The following is a 19,433-nucleotide window of genomic DNA, read 5'->3' as shown; positions in this document are numbered from 1 at the left end:
CTCTTCCTAGTGCAGCCAAGAAAGTCATTGGCCACCTTTGCTGCAAAGGTACAAAGGCTGGAGAAGAGAAGGCTTTTGGGAGACCTAATATCAGCCTTCGCACAGCTTCTTGGCTGTCACCATGAAAAAGCATGCAGGCTCTTCACTATTGTGGGTGATGGGAGGATGAAGGCCAATGGCATCAGCTGAAACAAATGGGCAAACCTTTCTCTCTGTCAAGACAGGCAATCACTGGAGAAGATTTCCCAGAGAGCTTGTGTCATCTCCGCCTTTGGAGCTTTTCAAGCCCAAAATGAAGGAAGCCCTGAGCAACCTGGTCTGACCCGACAGCTGGCCCTGCTGTGAGCAGGAGGGTGGACTAGAGATCTCCTCACCTTCCTTCCGGCATGAACGATTCTGTGTTTCAGTCCACCATCTTTCCTACATGAGGGGAGGGAAATCAGTCAGGTTCCTGGTGACCTCAGAAGTCAACCAGAAAATCCCGTCAGATGATCTGGGACTTTCTTGTCCCACTCCAGGCATAGTTACTCAGGTGCGGGGCTGCAAACAGCCCTGATCTTTTCCATTGCTTCACCATTTCTTTTTCCCTCTTTTCCCACGCACAAGTTCTTCCCCTTGACCATCCTTGTACCCTCCCATGCAAATAGACCACCTCTATTTACCCTTTCCTCCATGGTCCTAGTTTGGCTTCCTTTGTACTTCCATTTGGTGTTTCTGAGCTTTTCACCATGGGAATGTGTACCTTGGTGAACAATGCCATTGATCAAGTGCCTACCTTTTATATCACAGGACACAGTAGTGTCCTGCGATTCCTCATGCTGCTATCTTGTCAGAGGCACCACATGTCAGGGAGAGCCATCTGCACGCACACATGAACGACTGGCCCAATGGAGCTTCATTCCTGGGGGACCCTGAAAAACTCTGGGATTCAGCAAATAGAAAGCTCACATAGTTTTACAAGGAGAAGTGGCCAGGCCTTTCCTGGGGGCAGGATTACCCCACAGATGAGGGCATGCTGTGACCTGACTGGCCGAGGACTGACCCCGAGGAGAAGGGCCTGGGCATTACGAGGGATGCAACTTTAGCCAGTGGCACATGCGGACCGTCAACTGGACTAGCTGCACACAGGGCTGCATTAGGGGGCACACGGCCACCCAGACAAGGCATTTATCAGCCCCCTTGACCCAGCACTGGTGTGGCCACAGCTGGACTCGTGTGTCTGTGTGTGGGACTCTCTGTTCTGAAGGAAGGAGCAGGAACTGGAGAAGCTCCAAAGGACATCGGGGTTTGGGGCCTGTGTGGAGAAGCTGATGGAGCTGGGCTTCTGTACCTTTTGAAGTGGAGGCCCAGGGCTCTCTAGCAGTAGCCTGCACCTGCTTGAAGGGTGGCTTCAGGGATGGTGGAGTTTTTCCTGGTAGGGGGAAGAGAAGGAAACCTCAACAAAGTGCAGCTTGGAAGGTTCGGACTGCATGTGAGGAAAAAGAAATCTCACTCAAATGGTTGTACTGTGGTGCAAGAGGTCACCCAGAGGGAGTCTGGATCAGCCCATGGCTTTGTGTTTCAAGGAACAGCCGGTGAGAGTGGAGAGACATCAGTACAGATATGGAAATGCCGGGGTGAGAGCGATGTGGGAAAGCATCATGGGTGTCTGCAGCCTGCAAGGAAAGAGGTGCAGGCATGGCACAGTGATGGTCAGCCTGCAGCAGAGATGGCCCAGGGCTCTGGCAAGGCTAAAAAGCCCAACAGCACCAAGGTCTTTGTCCCCTTGGCTATGGCAGTTGCCTCTGCCACCGAGGCACAACAGAAGAAACTTTATTTTGAGACTCTGGACTTGGTTTCTTCTTCACCATCACATGGGGGAGCCTTTAGGTGTTGCACAGTTTCCCTACACTTGGCCTTGCTCACCCTCACACCCCACTGCCCCCAGGAAGAGCCCTGAGCCACACCTGAGGGGCAGGATCTGCCTTCCCAGGGCCTGAGGGTCAGGTTTGGCCTTGCTGCTTCATCAAACAAAGGAACAGTTTTCTCTTCATTGCAGCCACCTGTGCTGTGCCTTTGCCTTCCTGCAATCACAGCCTCCAGCTATCTCCTCTAATGAGTCCATGGGGAGACTTTGTCAGCAGTGGCCCTCAGTGGGGCCCATTAATGCTTCCAGGTACTTTGAGTTTTGCTTCTGACTCCTTGAGCAGTTTTTTCAATCTTCTCTCAGTATCTGAGGTTCATGGCCTCAGAGCTAAATCCACCACGGGGCTCATTAAAGTACAGAAAGCCCTAACGAGCTATTTCTCTTCCTTCAATTTCCTTCAAGTCTTCAATACTTCTACAGCTAATTGGGGTTTTTTTCACAGTGTAGTTAAGAAGGAAGATTTCAAAGTGAACCTAATAATTTTTTTATTACTATTACTATTTTAAATTTATTTTTCAGTTTAGAGAAGGGATGATGGAAGTCTTCTGCAATTGATATTGATCCAGAGGGTCTCCTCAGGAGGTCTGGATGGCTAGGAAAAGCAGTCCCTTGAGGTGACACTGTATGGACATCCTTGCTCCTCACCCCCACAACCCCACCATCTCTCTCATTGGCCAGCTGGGATTTACATCACTTGTCCTTCCATCAGACTTCTCCACTGATCTCTGCAGCTGGATGTTACAGCTCCATTGCACCAGCTCCCACACGATCTCCCTAGAGACCCGGCTGCACCCAGGCACAGAAGGATTTTTCCTCTTTGCAAGCAAAGAAAAGTAAAGAATAATCATGTTTGATAAACACTCAAACACCCTCTGCAGCCATATGCCAAGTACAAGCTGCCTCTAATGAGGTTGCTTTTCTACGAGGGATAATCTTATGAGAAACAGGTACAAACAGATAGGTATAAAGAGTTGGCCACAGGAGACAATTAGACTGAACGACAGGCAAATTCTTAACTACGTGAAACTCGAAGCAGCAGCTGGATGGGTGACAGGAACCTAAATGAACAGAGTGTAACAGAAGGAGAAAACGGGAGTATAACAGAAAAGGCCTTTGTCTAGAGAGTCTGCACCAGAAAAGATGACTTTAGAAGTGGTCATTGTATCAGGACAGGTGAAAACATATGAAAGAATAGAGAAATTAAGTACATCGTATAACAGGCAGAATAGTGGTAATGAAGTTACAGGGGAAGATTGAGATTTCTGTGGAATATCCTTTTTGACATGTCATGGGCTTGGTAGAGGTCTCTCGTGAGAGACGACAAGCCAATGTTGCACCCAACTCTGAAAGAAACCAAAAGGGCAACCCCGGGAACTACAGGCTGTACCAGCTCAGTTTGGTGAGGAGTAAACCATCGATATCTCTTGGGTGATATTTCTGGGCACCTAAAAGAGAAGACCATGTCCAAAAGCAGCAAGCCTGGACTTTCAAGGAGCGAGTAACATCCTTTATGCAGGAGGGGAGAAGAGTGGATGTCGTTCACTTCAACTTCAGCAAGATTTTTGACATGATCTCTCTTGTACTCAAGTTAGGACAGTACAGTCTGTAAGGGCAGACAAACGGATGGTAAAACACCAGTTGGATGATGAGGCTGGGAGAGCAATGGTGAAGGGCTCATAACCTACCTGGAGGCCACTGGGACATACTGGGGCACTGTGGGGCAGCACAGGAAGCTCTCCTGGGCCCTGTTCAGTTTAGCACCTGTATCCATGACCCAAAGGAGGTAACTCCCACCATGTTAAACAAGAACAAAGGCTGCATTCTGCACCTGGGATGAAATAATGCTGGACACAATACAGACTGGCAGAGGAGTGGCTAGAAAGCAGCCCTGCAGAGAGGGATCTGAAGCTGCTGGTCGACAGCAGGCTCGATGGGAGTCAGCAGTGTGCCCTGGCAGCCACGGGGGCAAACTGCATCCTGGGGTGTGTCACACACAGCATAAGCAGCTGGTGGTTATCCCACTGTATTCAGCGCTGATGCGACCTCAACCTTGAGCTCTGTGTGCAGTTCTGGGCCCCACAATGTAAGAAGGCTGTGAAGGTACCCAAATGTGTCCAGAGGAGGGCAACAAAGCTGGGGAAAGGGCTGGAAGGCATGTCCTGTGAGGAGCGGCTGAGGACTCTGGGTTTGTTCAGTTTAGAGAAAAGAAGGCTGAGGGGCGACCTCATTGCTCTCTACAGGGTCCTGAGGAGGGGAAGTAGAGAGGGAGGTGCTGAGCTCTTCTTCCTCATACCCAGTGATAGGACGCATGGGACGCTTTGCCAGGAGAGGTTTAGACTGGACAGAAGGCAGCAATTCTTTCCCAAAAGGGTGGTCAAACACTGGAACAGGCTTCCTAGAGAGGCGGTCGATGCCTTGTGTTTAAGTGTTTAAGAGGCCCATCGGTGTTTAAGAGGTGTTTGGACAATGCCCTAAATAACATGATTTTTCTTTTGGCCAGCCGTGAACTGCTCAGGTATTTGGACTAGATGATCATTGTAGGTCCCTTCCAACTGAACGATTCTATTCTATTCTATTCTATTCTATTCTATTCTATTCTATTCTATTCTATTCCTTTCCATTCCTTTCCATTCCTTTCCATCATATATACACCTGTAGAGGGTGGATCCCTCTAGAATCTGGGCTCGGACACTCAGCCCCTGGATACCAGCCTACCCAGTTGCAGCCACCTGGACATACGAGTCCCTGAGGCCACAGCTCCATTCCAGATGCTGGTACAGACCACCCCAGTCACACTCACACACACACACATGAACTCTTAAGTCCAGTCACTCCAGTCTCTCCGGTTCTGGCACTAATGGCATATGGGCTGTCTGACCTCCTGGTCCTGCTCCGGCTGCTGCACTCACACCACCGTGCTCACGCGTTCACACAGAAGATTCACTCACATGGAAAAGCAATAGAAATTAAGTTTAATGAGGAGACAGGACAGACTGCACTGGTCGTGTCCTCCCCTAAACTTCCCATAATAAGTGGGACAAGGTGTTCATTCCTCAGGAGCCTGTAATTTGGGTTCCCATCTGCCACTGTGCCTTTGTGCTCTTCTTGGTTTCTGGAGATGGGTTCCAGGCAGTTCTCCTGTGATGGGTCTGGGAGCAGCTGGGGCAGGGCATTAACATTTGATAGCAGATCATGGGAATTGCTGTCCAGAAATGCATCGTGATAAGGCAAAAAGCTTTATTGTTGCACAGGCAATGGCTTCATTCCGGGCCAGTATCACGGTCTTGTTTCTTAGACTATAAATGAACGGATTTAAGAATGGGTACAGGACAGTGTTTAGCAAAGCTACCATTCTGTTTGCCTGCGAGGAAACGTGTTCTGAAGGATGCACATAGAGAGCAATGCAGCGTGCATAGGCAATGGCCAAGGTGGTGAGATGGGAAGAACATGTAGTGAAAGCTTTTTTCCTCCCAGAGGCTCCTGGAAGGTGTAGAATACAGAAAAGGATGCCTGTGTAAAATGCCGGAGTTAAACATAAGGAACCCAGCATGACAAATGATAATAAAATAGAGTCCATTTTCCCAAGCAGGCTGGTGTCAGAGCAGGACAGTTTGAACAAGGGGGAGCTGTCGCAAAACAAATGGTGGATCTTGTTTGAGCCCCAGAAAGTCAGCTTGTAGAGGAGGACCAGGCAGTAACTCAAGAGTGTGGTGCCCATGACCCAAGCAGCAACAACCAGGTGGATGCAGAGCTGAGGCTTCATGATGGCAGCATTACGCAAACACTGGCAGATGGCAACGTAGCGGTCAAAGGACAGGACAACAAGTAGAACAAACTCTGTAGTGCCCAGGGCAAAACAGAAATAGGATTGGGCAAAGCAGCTGCTTAGTGAGATTGTTCTCCTACCAGAACCCAGGATCACAAGCAATTTGGTGCTTGTGGAGGATGTAAACCAGATTTCCAGGAAGGACAGATTGCTGATGAGAAAGTACAGGGGGGTTTGCAGGCGGTGACCCACGCATAGAAGGAAAATGATGGTTGCGTTCCCCACCACTGTAGTCAGCTATATGAGCAGAAGGACCAGAGAGAGAAATAGCTGTAGTCTTTGTTCAATCTAATCTAATTAGATCAATTAGATATTCACAAGTCCATGGGCCCCGATGGGATGCACCCGAGAGTGCTGAAGGAGCTGGGGGAAGGCATTGCTGGGCTGCTCTCCATCATCTTTGAAAGGTCCTGGAGAACAGGCGAGGTGCCTGAGGACTGGAGGAAAGCCAACGTCACTCCAGTTTTAACAAAAGGCAAGAAGGAGGAGCCGGGGAACTACAAGCCAGTCAGCCTCACCTCCATCCCTGGAAAGATGATGGAACAGCTCATTCTGGGCGTCATCTCAAGGCATGTGGAGGAAAAGAAAGCTATCAGAAGTACTCAACATGGGTTGACCAAGGGGAAATCATGTGTGACTAATCTGAAAGCCTTCTATGATGGCATGACTGGATGGATAGATGAGGGGAGGGCGGTAGATGTGGTCTACCTTGACTTGAGTAAGGCGTTCGACACGGTCTCCCACAGCATCCTCATAGGGAAGCTTAGGAAGAGTGGGCTTGATAAATGGACGGTAAGGTGGACAGATAACTGGTTGGAAGACAGAGCTCAGAGGGTCATGATTAGGGGCACAGGGTCTAGTTGGAGGTCAGTGATGAGTGGCGTTCCCCAGGGGTCAGTACTGGGTCCAGTCCTCTTCAATATATTCATCAATGACCTGGATGAGGGGATAGCGTGCACCCTCAGCAAGTTTGCCGATGACACAAAGCTGGGAGGCGTGGCTGACACACCGGAAGGCTGTGCCACCATCCAGAGAGACCTGGACTGGTTGGAGATCTAGACAGAGAGGAACCTTAGGAGATTCAATGAGGGCAAGTGTAGGGTGCTGCCCCTGGGGAGGAATAACCCCATGCACCAGGACAGGTTGGGGTGACCTGCTGGAGAGCAACTCAGCTGAAAGAGACCTGGGAGTCCTGGTGGACAACAGGATGACCATGAGCCAGCAATGTGCCCTGGTGCCCAAGAAGGCCAATGGCATCCTGGGCTGCATCAAGAGGAGCGTGGCCAGCAGGTGGAGGGAGGTCATCCTCCCCCTCTACTCTGCCTTGGTGAGGCCACACCTGGAGTACTGTGTCCAGTTCTGGGCTCCCCAGTTCAACAGGGTCAGGGAAGTGCTGGAGAGGGGACAGCAGAGAGCTACCAAGATGATTAGGGGACTGGAACACCTCTCTTATGAAGAAAGGCTGAGGGATTTGGGTCTCTTCAGTCTGGAAAAAGACGGCTGAGGGGGGACCTTATCAACACTTATAAATAATTAAAGGGTGTGCGTAAGGAGGATGGGGCCAGGCTCTTTTCAGTGGTGCCCGGGGACAGGACAAGAGGTAATGGGCACAAACTTGAGCATAGGAAGTTCCAGCTAAACATGAGGAGGAACTTCTTGACTTTGAGGGTGGCAGAGCCCTGGCACAGGCTGTCCAGAAAGGTGGTAAAGTCTCCAACTCTGGAGACATTCCAAACCCACCAGGATGCGTTCCTGTGCAACCTGCTCTGGGTGACCCTGCTCTGGCAGGCGGGTTGCACTAGATGATCTCCAGAGGTCCCTTCCAACCCTATGATTCTATGATTCTATGAAACCCACTTTCCATGCTATGGAATTTCATTTCAGTGCTGCATGTTCATTTGGGTTCAAACGAACAAAAACAAACCTAGAAAAAAACACGCTGGGCTAGTTTTTTGGAGAGGCAGTTTCAAAGTGGCAAAGCAGTTCAATACATAAATATTGAGAGCCAAGTTCACATTTCCAGCAAGGGGAAAGGTCCCAATTTGCTAATTAAACTCTTTGGCCCATCCTGCCTGGAGTTGTACAGCAGTTGTGTCACACAGTAGCCAGTGTCAGAGGGAAGAGGGAGGCAGCGGGAACTGGAATGGTTTGGGCTCAAATGGAACTCAGACCCTGAGCTGGCAGGACAACACTGGCCGCAGCCGGACACAGCTTCCCTGAGACGACTGTGAGTTCAGACCATGGGCGTGGAGGATGCACAAACCTCTTGAAGTCCCATCTCGGCAGCGGAAGAGGAAGGGTTTGTGAGAGACATGGGCATGCAGGGAACGAGCAGTGTGTGCATAGCAATGAGCGTGTGAAAGGCCGGAGAAGGACCTGAAATAGCAAGGGGTGTCATGCTGAAATGTCCGAGGTTGAATTTTCACTCTGAGGCAGCAGAATGAGGAGGATACGCACTTCAGCGCTGGGTTGTGGAGCTAAATAGAGGCTTCTAGCATGTCTGGGGCTTGCAAATCTTGGGGGATAAATGAGCATTGACAAGGCTTTTGGAAGAAAGCAAATAGGTTGGGAGGGGACACCCACAGGAATTGGCAAATCCTCATAAATCCAGAGCTTTTTTTGGAGCTAAAGAACCTGGCACAGGCATGGGACAGTGTAGCTGCGGTGGGCATGGCTTTGGGCCTTGACACCCCAACAGACCTGAGTAGGCTTCTGTCTCTTCCACTGAGACCCATGAGAAGGCACGAGTTCCTTAAAGCTCCAGCACCTCGTTGCCTCCTCACCCACCCACCATAGAGCCTGCAAAGGGTCCTCCTGCTGACCAGTACCCGGCTTCACACGCTCACACATTACACAGAGCCCTGAGCATTCCAAGAGGGAAAGGAGCTCCCTCCCCAAAGGATGGGGGTCAGGCCTTGGCCATCCTGCTTGGGGAAGCAAATCAAGGGCTTTCGCAATGACTTCCACGTTTAAATTTCTTCCTGTAGCAAGTGTCTCTGACATCCTTTCCTGCTTCACCAGCCCCCAGGGACAGGAACTTTGTCTGCTCATTCCCTCCTCCGTCTCTTCAGAGGCAGAGATCAGCAGGGCCTGCTAACACCCCCAGAAACCTGGAGGTTTGCTTCTGACTTTTACTTCTCCGGGGGCTTGCTCAGTCTTTCAGGATCTGCAGTGCAGGAACTCGGCACCAGAGGGCTCATTAACACGCCAAACGCCCTAAGGAGCCAGCTCTGAGCCTAATTCTCCTTTAGTCTTCCATTCTTATGGGGTTCATGAGAGAGGTGTCAGGAGTGGAGTGAAAGTGAAAAGATGCCAAAGCCAAGAGCCCAAGTGAATGAAATACTGGATTTTCAATAGCCAGTTCTGCATTAACACAGTGCTGCAGCTGGGTTACAGCACTGTCCTCTTTCTGAGGAATTTGAAAACTCACAGAATCACCGAATGATAGGGGTTGGAAGGGACCTCTGGAGATCGTCTAGTCCAACCCCCCTGCCAGAGCAGGGTCACCTAGAGCAGCTGAAAGTCTTCCCTACAGAAGTCTTCTCTAGGTGCTGATCCCAATGATATCACCTCATGTTATGTACGGCTCCATCCTCCTTCTGCAGAGCTTCATTGATGGGCAGTTTTCCTGTTTCTTTCATGGTGGTTAGCCTTCCCTGCCTTTTTGTATTGTATGCATGTCAAATAGTGTCAGAAGCAACACATTTATCCTCCACACCTTCACCCATTTCCGGCTGCAGTCTGAGATATTTCCCCTCTTGGAGCAGACATTGTGCAAAGCTGCTCCATGTAGGGAAACCCACTTTAGTGCTGCATATTCGTTTGGGTTAGAGAGAAGCACCAAAGACACGCTGAGCTAGTTTTTCAAACAGTTTCAAAGTGGCGTAAAAGATTACATCCAGAAAAGCCAAGTTAAAAAAAGAGAGGAAAAATGGGCACATCTGTATATTCTGAACTGACAAATTTTCTGTCAGTGAAGAGAAACTCCCACAGCCTATGGGATGTTTTCATCAGTTGTCCCTGTGGGAAGCTGGGTTTCTTGGGCCTCTTGGCTTGACCCTGCTGCACTCCCATTTCCAGCAAGAGGAAAAGCTCCGGCTGAGGCATCAAACTGTTGCCCATCATGCCTGGAGAGCCAGGACAGTTGTGTCACACAATACCCAGTGTCAGAGGCGAGAGGGAGGCAGTGCGAATTGAAATCATTTGGGCTCAAATGTGGGAAATACTGTTTCCCATGATATTCTCCTGGAGAAACTGGCTGCTCATGGCTTGTATGTTCGAACAATTCACCGGGTGAAAAACCGGCTGGAAGGTGGGCCCCAAAGAGTGGTGGTGAATGGCGTTCCATCCAGTTGGCAGCCGGTCACAAGTGGTGTTCCCCAGGGCTCGGTGCTGGGCCCCATTCTCTTTAAAGCCTTTCTCAATTATCTGGATGAATGTGTCGACCTGCTTGAGGGTAGGTTGGCTCTGCAGAGGGATCTGCACAGGCTGGATCGATGGGCCGAGGCCAATGGTATGAGGTTCACCAAGGCCAAGTGCCGCGTCCTGCACTTGTTTCACAACAACGCCATGCAGCGCTACAGGCCTGGGGAGGAGTCACTCGAAAGCTGCCCGGCAGAAAAGGACCTGGGGGTGTTGGTCAACAGCCGGCTGACTACGAGCCAGCAGTGTGCCCAGGTGGCCAAGAAGGCCAACAGCATCCTGGCCTTTACCAGGAACAGTGTGGTGAGTTGGACCATGGAAGTGATCGTCCCCCTGTGCTGGGCCCTGGTGAGGCCCCACCTGGAGTGCTGTGTCCAGTTTTAGGCCCCTCACTACAGGAAAGACATTGTGGGGCTGGAGCGGGTCCAGAGGAGGGCAAGGGAGCTGGTGAGGGGTCTGGAGCACAAGTCCTGTGAGGAGTGTCTGAGGGAAATGGGGGTGTTCAGCGTGGAGAAAAGGAGGCTGAGGGGAGACCTTCTTGCTCTCTGCAACTCCCTGAAAGGAGGGTGTAGAGAGGTGGGGGTCGGTCTCTTCTCCCAACTATCAAGTGATAGGACAAGAGGAAACGGCCTCAAGTTGCGCCACAGGATGCTTAGACTGGATACTAGGAAATTAGGAAGCACTGAAAGGGTTATCAAATATTGGAACAGGCTGCCCAGGGAAGTGGTGGAATCCCCATCCCTGGAGGTATTTCCAATTAGACGGGTCAAGGTAGTGCTTAGCAACATGGATCAGTGATGGGTTTTGTCAGTGTTAGGTTGATGGTTGGACTTGCTGATCTGAAAGGTCCCTTCCAACCTAGACAATTCTATGATACTGTGACCCCCCCCAGTTTCTCTAGGAGGTGGTCTGGGCTACCTTTTTCTTCCAGTACCCAAGTTGCAGATGTTGTGGTCCCTCTAGTGTCCAGTCCAAAATTAGGCCCCCGCAGGCGTATTCTACTTTCTGGTTTCTCTGGTGTTTGCTTGTGGGTAAACCACTAACATACGCACCAATGTTATATGCATATGCACCATTATCACCAGTTGCTGGCCCCCCAACATTCAAAAGGTCTGATGACTTGTGGTTCCCACTCCAGTGTCTGGCACTTGAACCTCCATCTGTGCAGAGAGAGCAGAGATCTCCCTCGCCCCACAAATCTCTTCGAAAAGGAGGTATTAAGAAAACAGGACAGGCTGTGGTGATCAGTTGTGGGCCACAGCCAGGGAAGTGTCCTGACCAGCCACCTGTTTACACATGACCATCTCATTTCATCCCTTTTCTCTCTGTTTTCCCATGCTTCTTCCTCCACAAACCACCTTGATCCCAACCTTTCCCTTCCTTTGGTCCTTTCCTAGAAATCCCACGGCAAGTCTCGCACAATGCAAAAATGTGCTTTCTGGCTTCCCAGCACGAGTGTCAGACCTCTGATGCAGAAACCCCCCTCCTCAGTTGGATGAATCAAAGAATCATAGAATGGTTGTGCTTGGAAAAGTCCTAAACAATCATCCAGTCCAAACCCCCTGCCATGGGCAGGGACATCTTTCATTAGTTCTAGTTGCTCGAAGCTCCTAACCTTGGATACTTCCAGGGATGGGGCATCCACCACTGCTCTGGGCAACCTCTTCCAGGGTCTCACCAGACTCATCATAAAGCATTTCTTCCTTATGTCCAATCTAAATCTACCATCATTCAGTGTAAGCCATTGTCCCTTGTTCTGCTGTTACAGGCCTCGGTAAAAAGTCTCACTCCATCTTTCTTGGCCTATGACCACTATGTTTTCATCTGCAAACAGCGTGGAGAGAGCCCAGAGCTCTCCCAAGATGGGGTTTGGAGGCCTCAAGCACTTGAGCAGTATCAGGAGGCTGAGGGCCCTGGGCACAGTGGTGTGGAGACTGAGGACAGTACAGGAGAAGCCTGAGCGTGCTTGAAGGGTGCTTTCAGAGCTGGTGGAGCTTTTCTCTGTAGTGGAAAACAGCATGAGAAAGAAATAATGCCCCAACATGCAGCTGGGGAGGTGCAGACTGGACACAAGGAGAAAGAAATGTCACCCCAAGAGCAATGCTGTGGTGCAACACGACACCCAGAAGGAGCCTGGATAAGCCTAAGGCTTTGCGTTTCAAGGAGGAGCCAGGGAGGATGGAGAGATCTGAGCAAAGGAAGGTGAGAGCAAGGTGGGGCAGCCGGGTGGATGACTACAGCCTGCAGGGAAAGAGGCAGAGGTGATGGGACACCGTAGGACAGCCTGTGGTGGAGAAGACAGAGGGATGTGGCAAAGCTGAAAGGCCCCTGACAGAGCCAACCTCTTCATGCCTTGGGCTATGGCTGTTGTCTCTGCCACTGACGCCTATGAGGAGACAACCAGTCCTTCCAGCACTGGGGTCTCATTGCCTCCTTGTCCATACTCAGGAGACTGGTGGTGTCGCACCATAGCCCTGTCCTTGGCATTGCACATCTCCACATCCCCCTGTGCCAGGAAGAGCCCTGAGGAATGAGTGAGGGACAGGATCTCCCTTCCTGGGGGCTGGGGGTCGTGCCTTGGCCCTTTGGGTGATGGGGTCAGGGCTTGGCCCTTTGCGCTAATGAAACACATCCAGGTTTACTCAGCATCAGACCTTCAGCCTGCTTTTCCCAACCTGTCATCACTGCCTCCAGGTTTCTGCTCTAACCAGACCCTGGGGACAATGTCTCAGTGGTGTCCCTCAGTGGGACCCATTAATACTACAAGAAACTTTGGAGTTTGAATTTGACTTTGACTCCTTGAGAGGTTTCTTCAACTTCCTCTCAGCGACCGAGGTTCATGGACTTGGCATCAAACCCACCAGAGGGGTCATTAAAAGGCTTTGGGCTGGTCCTCTGCGTCTGAGCTGGGCTGGGCTCCTGGCATGGAGGGAGCTCATGGCAAGCGGGCAGCGCTGCAGAGAGACGGCTCTGCCCAGGAGCAGCTCCTCTGCCAAGCGCAGCAGGGCTGAGGGCACTGCCAGGGTGTCTCAGGGAGATGAGCGAGGCAGAGAGAGACCTTAAAGGTGTCAGGATTGGGAGGACAACTCAGAGCTCACTGGAGGAGAAATCTTTGCGGCCCTTGACAGGGTGAGTCTCTGGGTGCAGGGCAGTGCAGGTGGAGTTCCTGGAGGCATCTCCTAAAGCTGGCACAGCCACAGCTTATGGGATCTGTAAGGGGGCAGAGGGGGCTGGTATGAAATATGAATAGCTGATAAGCTGGGTGTGCAGCCAGGGGTGCCCAGGGCTGTCTTTCAGAGCACGGTCCCTGCAACCCATGGGTCTGTGTGCCGGGGCAGGGACTCTGCCGCCTGCAGGGTCAGCTCTCATCCAGCCTGGCGAGACCCCATGGGCATGTGGGGACGCAGCAGGGAAGGGTCCTGCTATTGAGAGGGTGCTGCGTGGGTGAGAGCTGCTCACAGCTGCAGATCACTGCAGGACATTCACAGGAGACTTTTCAAGAAGCACAGCACGGCAGGGGCTACCCGAAAGGGAAGGACCCTCTTCTTCCAAACTTCTGCTCTGGATTGTCTGGGTGGGTGATGGGACACAAAAATTCATCTCTCAGTTGAGGAGAAGGAATTGAAAATCCAACTCTGTTTCTTTTAGAGGTGAATAACCCAGAGAGTATTGGAAATCAACATCTGGATCTCTGCCCCTACAAAGATACTGCCCTCAGCAGCACAAAGCTGATCTCACGAAAAGGGTCTGAATGAAATTATTCCATGGAAAGAGAAGTCATTTTGGGGAAAATTTTGGAAAAAGGAATAGGATGGGATCAACGAAGTCTGCCTTAACTTGTGAATGTCTTCTCCTCTTTAAACAGTCCCCCATGCACGGACTAAGCACATGTCCAACAGCAGCTCCATCAGCCAGTTCCTCCTCCTGGCATTCGCAGACACACGGGAGCTGCAGCTCTTGCACTTTGGGCTCTTCCTGGGCATCTACCTGGCTGCCCTCCTGGCCAACGGCCTCATCATCACCACCATCGCCTGTGACCACCGCCTCCACACCCCCATGTACTTCTTCCTCCTCAGCCTCGCCCTCCTCGACCTTGGCTGCATCTCCACCACTGTCCCCAAATCCATGGCCAATTCTCTGTGGGACAACAGGGCCATCTCCTACTGGGGATGTGCTGCACAGGTCTTTCTCTTTTTCTTTTTTATGTCAGCAGAGTTTTATCTTCTCACCGTCATGTCCTATGACCGCTACGTTGCCATCTGCAAACCCCTGCACTACGGGACCCTGATGGGCAGCAGAGCTTGTGTCCACACGGCAGCAGCTGCCTGGGGCAGTGGGTTTCTCACTGCTCTGCTGCACACGGCCAGTACATTTTCCCTACCCCTCTGCCAGGGCAATGCTGTGGACCAGTTCTTCTGTGAAATCCCACAAATCCTCAAGCTCTCCTGCTCACATTCCTACCTCAGGGAAGTTTGGCTTCTTGTATTAGGTTGTTCTTTAGCTTTTGTTTGTTTTGTGTTCATCGTGCTGTCCTATGTGCAGATCTTCAGGGCCGTGCTGAGGATCCCCTCTGAGCAGGGACGGCACAAAGCCTTTTCCACGTGCCTCCCTCACCTGGCCGTGGTCTCCCTGCTTGTCAGCACTGGATTATTTGCTCACTTGAAGCCCGCCTCCATCTCATGGTCATCCCTGGATCTGGTGGTGGCAGTGCTGTACTCAGTGGTGCCTCCAGCAGTGAACCCCCTCATCTACAGCATGAGGAACAAAGAGCTCAAGGATGCCCTGAGGAAGCTATTGGGATCCCATCTCCTTTAGATTAATAAGGCGCCCATTATGCCAATGGGGTTCCACTGTATCTCGGGAAAAGCCAGGATGAACTTTTTTTCATATGTTTCTTTACTTTCTCTTTGTGGGATTTTTTTTGGTTTTGTTTTTGTTTTATTTTGGTTTGGTTTGTTTCTTTGTTTTTATGTGTTGGTTTTTTTTGTTGGAGACCTGTGATGTTATTATTCTTGGCCTTCTACTTCTTTTTTTCTTGACCCAAAGATCTTATTTATATATGGATCCAGGCTCCCTTTTTAAAAAAGCTCAATAAAGAAATGTGGAAAAAACCTATTTGTCTCACCTCTCATCTCTTTACTTCTCCTCTGGAGCTGGGTGAGCAGCCCCAGCATGCAGGAGGGGTTCAGGAGGCAAATGCTCATCTGCCCCATGGAGGATCAGCCCCTGGGTCCCTTGGGGCTGCCCCTGGCTGCCTCGCTGGGCACTCTGTCTGTGCCGCCTGCGAGTCGGGGCTGCTGCTTCCCTGGAGCCATGGCCAAGGACAGCAGCAGGACGTGGCCTTTCCAGTGCTGGTCTCTCCTCACATCCCCACTGTCCTGCTGTGCCCTTGCCTTTGTGTTCCCCCGAAGGCCTCGTGTACCTTGTGACAGTCCTGTTGTCTCTACAGTGGCACCCCTGTGGCTGCAGGCAGGAACAGGCCATATGAACCACTGTGTCAGAGGGGACTCCTCAAGGCAGGGGCAGAGGCTGAATGACTCTTCCAAAGCTGGTATCAGGAACACACCCAAGGAACTGTTCCATGAAAAGTCCTCATGGTGTTCTAGGGTCAGAGTTGCATGGGAATCTGTTAGGGATGAAAGGCTGGACCTAGAGCTCCCTTCTTGGTGGCACATGTCCAAGCAGAGTGCAAATGGTTTTTGCTTACCCTTCCTGGTATTGTCCCACTTGTGGTGGGGCCGATGGCCAATGCTATCTTGGAGAGGAACCTGGAGTTGCCAGGAGAGCTCAGGGGATCTCCCAGAAAAGTACGTGAGTCTGGATGAGCAGTGATTGGCACCTCATCAAATGAGTGACCATCCAAGGCGGAGTGTCCTTGAAGGAAATGTGAACCTGAAGAGCCCATGGGCTAACGAGGCTCCTGCAATGCCAGGATCCAGCAGGCAAAAGAGACATAAGACTAAACAATGGTTCAGCCCAGTGTCCTGGAAAACCAGTGGGATTGATCTAGGGCAGCTCTTCCCTGCCCTTTGAGACACTGGAGACATCCCAGTATCCTGCCAAGCCCTGTCCTTGGCTACTGAGCAATGAGGGAAGATGGAAGGGGGCTCAGCAGCAGTGATCCCTTTCTGGCTGGCTTGCTCCCCATCCTGACCAGCATGGCCAGTGCAGGGTCACCCCATGGCCCCAGGGCACCACAGCCCCCTCCCTCTGCAGAGCAGCACCGCCAGCTCAGGGCCCTGCAGGGAGCACGGAGTGGGAACCAGGAATGTCCAGCCAGGCCAGCCGGGACACGCTCACCTGGGGAAGGCCTCTCCCAGGAGAAGTGGTGTCCCTGAAGAAGAGCTAGGGAGCATTTCTGTGCCTGCAGGGAGGAATCCATGAGAAGGAGAAACCTCTTTCTGCAGGCCCCCACTCAGGGCAGGCTGCTCTGTGCCTGGAGCAGGACTCTTGTGCTGGCCTGGGGAGAGGGGCTGCCACTGAGGGGACACAGACCATCTGTGGCCCAAGCACTGCGGGAGGCCACCAAAAGAGGAGGGCTGAGGGGGACAGAGCCCTGAGGGCTGCCAGGGCACTTTGCCAGGGCCATGTCTCCCCACCCTTGACCACACCTGTCCCATGCGGTTCCAGCACGGTGGGGCCATCAGACCGATAATGGGGCAGCAGGGCCCGCCTTCCCCTTGCTCTCCAGTTTCCCCGTCCCCTTACTCCTCGCTCAGGCACATCCCTCTAAACTCCCCAGGTGCTGCTTTGAGCTTCAGGCAGTTGGAAGAATGCCCTGGTCTTTCAGCAGGCTAAGAATCTCTTCAGCCAAATCCTTCCATGTGTTTACATCTGTCATATCCCATCCATCTCTCTCCCATACTTGGAGTGAGGTTATCCCTTTTGGACGGTGACCCTCACTGGAGGAGGTTCACCAGGTTGAAGAAGCCCACATCCCTCACCATCCCCAGATAAGCCCCAATCCTCAAAAATAAGAAATTCCAACTGAACTCAAGAAAACAGGTTTTGGCATCAAGGGCACATGACCCTGGCACAGGCTGCCCTGAGAGGCTGTGGAGTGTCCTGTCGTGGAGATACTAAAAACCAGCCTGGACATCTTCTTAAGTGACCTGCTCTTGCTGACTCCCTCTAGGGCAGGGGGGTTGAACTAGATGATCTGCAAAGATCCCTTTCAATCTACATGATTCTGTGAGGACATGGCAGTCCAGCAATGCCTCGGGTAGATGCTTGTGAGGTGCCTTCTGCCTGAGAACCCAACAGGCCAGCAGCAGGCCAAGGTCTGGCATGTTATTGTGAGGTCACCGCTGCTCTAACAGTGGGCATCTGCTTTGGATGCTCATTTTGGGGTCACCCCTGTCTCTGCAGGTGGCAGGCCAACCCCAGGCTCAAGGCTGGGTTCGGTGCCAACGAGGTCCTTTCTCCATGAGTACCTGACAGGCCAGCAGCAGGCACATGGTGTGGATGGTGGTTAGGAGGTCAGTGCTGCCACAATCTCTGATAGGCCAGAAGCAGGCAGCTATTGATTTGGAGGTCACGTCTGCCTGAGTCCTTGATAGCCCCGCAGCAGGCGAATGGCCTGAATGGCAGTTGTGAGGGTGCTGCTGCCTGAGGACCTGAGAGCCCATGAGCAAGCTCCTGGGTGTTTGAAGGCCTGTGTTCCAGAGCACCCCTTAGGCCAGCAGAGGCTTGATGACCAGGCTTGGTTCCTGTGAGGTCCCAAGTACGGGACATGCCAGCAGCATGGGTATGAATGCAACACACAGGATGGACCATGCCAGCATGTATGGAACATGCCAGCAGCTAGAGGTTGCTTCTGAGGTTATGGTTCCTTGGGCACATGATTGTCCAGCAGCAGGCTCATGACTGGGGTCTGTGTTTGTGAGGTCATTTCCTTCTGCATACCTTTTCAGGCCAGGATGAGGCTTGTGGCTGTGTTTGGTGCCTGTGAGGTCTCTTCTTCCTGGAAACTTTCCTGGACTCTTCCATAGGTGTTGGGACGTCCACACTAGTGGTCCCAGGGCTTCAGCCAGCTTTTCCCTTCTCAGCAGTGAAGTGTCTTGGGATTTCTCTTCCCTGGGTTGGGATTTCTGGACTCACTGGAGGGATTTCCAGCAGAGCCAAGATGCCTGGGCCCTTAACCCCAGTCCTGGATGGGGGTGGGCATGGCGAGTGTGTGATGCCCATCACTGTCTGGCGAGCTGGTATCCTCCATCCTATGGCAGCCATTGTATTTCCTGCAGCAGCAGAAGCCATTTCCAGAAGACATGCAGAAGGAGTCTGAGATGAGTCCATGTCTTTGTGTGTCAAGGAGCAGAGTGTGAGGGTGGACAGATGTCAGTGAGTGTCTGGAACTGCCAGGGTGAGAGCAAGGTGGGGAAGGGAGATGGGTGTCTCCAGCCTGCAGGGAAAAAGAAGCAGCTGTGGAACAGCATAGGACAAGCTGTGGTGGAGATGGCAAAGGGCACTGGCAAGGCTGGAAGTCACCAAGAGAACGCAAGTCTTTGTCCCCTGGGGCACAGCAATGGTCTCTGCCACCAAGGCCTGTGAGGAGACATGTTGTCCTAAGGCACTGGGGGGGCGCCTCCTGGCCTCCTTGCACACCCCCAGCAAGGCTGGGCACTGTCCCACCGGTGTCCTTCACTCAGCATCACACCCCCCACCTCCCACTGCCCAAGGAAGAGCCCTGAGCCATGCGGGAGGGACGGGATCTGCCTTGCCAGGGCCTGGGGCTCAGGGCTTGGCCTTTCTGCTCCATCAAACAAAGCCAGGGCTTTCTCAGCAGCTCAGCTGCCTGCACAGCACCTTTGCCTGCCTGCAATCATGGCCTCCTCTCAGCTGCTCTAACGAGCCCCTGGGGAGGCTTTCTCAGGGTTTGCCTCAGAGGGACTCATTCATACTTCAAGGTACTTTCTTTCTTCTCACTTTGACTTCCTGAGAGCTTTGTGCAACCTGAGGCTCAAGGGCTCAGCACCAAATGCACCATGGGGCTCATTGCAACAAGGAAAGCCCGAACAGACCATGTCTCTTCCTTTTCTACTCTTGTCCACTTAATTGGAGATGTTTCCTAGTGTTCTTGTGGAGAAAGATTTCAAAGAGCTTCTAATGAAAAAGACTGTTCATTTTCAAGGGTGTAGTTTATTGTGTTTCAGTTTAGAGAAGAGGTGACAGCAGCATTCTCTGACTGATATGGATCCAGGGTCTCTCCTAAGGAGATCTGGGCTGGTGGCAGAAGCTGTCCCTTGAGGTCTGACGCAGGATGGCCAACCTTGCTCCTCA

At 51.9% G+C, this 19,433-nt stretch overlaps 1 protein-coding gene and 1 pseudogene across 1 annotated transcript; one reads left to right on the top strand and one right to left on the bottom strand.

The window, feature by feature from the left end:
* Positions 1 to 5,096: 5,096 nt before the first annotated feature.
* On the bottom strand, positions 5,097 to 8,010 carry LOC128903560 (olfactory receptor 49-like; annotated as a pseudogene).
* A 6,032-nt stretch (positions 8,011 to 14,042) lies between these two features.
* LOC128903559 (olfactory receptor 14J1-like) lies at positions 14,043 to 14,969 on the top strand. Its single transcript, XM_054187577.1, has one exon. It carries the CDS (start codon positions 14,043 to 14,045, stop codon positions 14,967 to 14,969), a length of 927 nt encoding a protein of 308 aa, XP_054043552.1.
* The last annotated feature ends 4,464 nt before the right edge of the window (positions 14,970 to 19,433 follow it).

This window comes from Rissa tridactyla, unplaced genomic scaffold (genome assembly GCF_028500815.1).
Source record: "Rissa tridactyla isolate bRisTri1 unplaced genomic scaffold, bRisTri1.patW.cur.20221130 scaffold_47, whole genome shotgun sequence".
In the NCBI taxonomy this organism is placed as follows: Eukaryota; Metazoa; Chordata; class Aves; order Charadriiformes; family Laridae; genus Rissa; species Rissa tridactyla.
The sequence above is the reverse complement of the archived record's forward strand: the minus strand, read 5'-3'. Positions and strand labels throughout refer to the sequence as shown.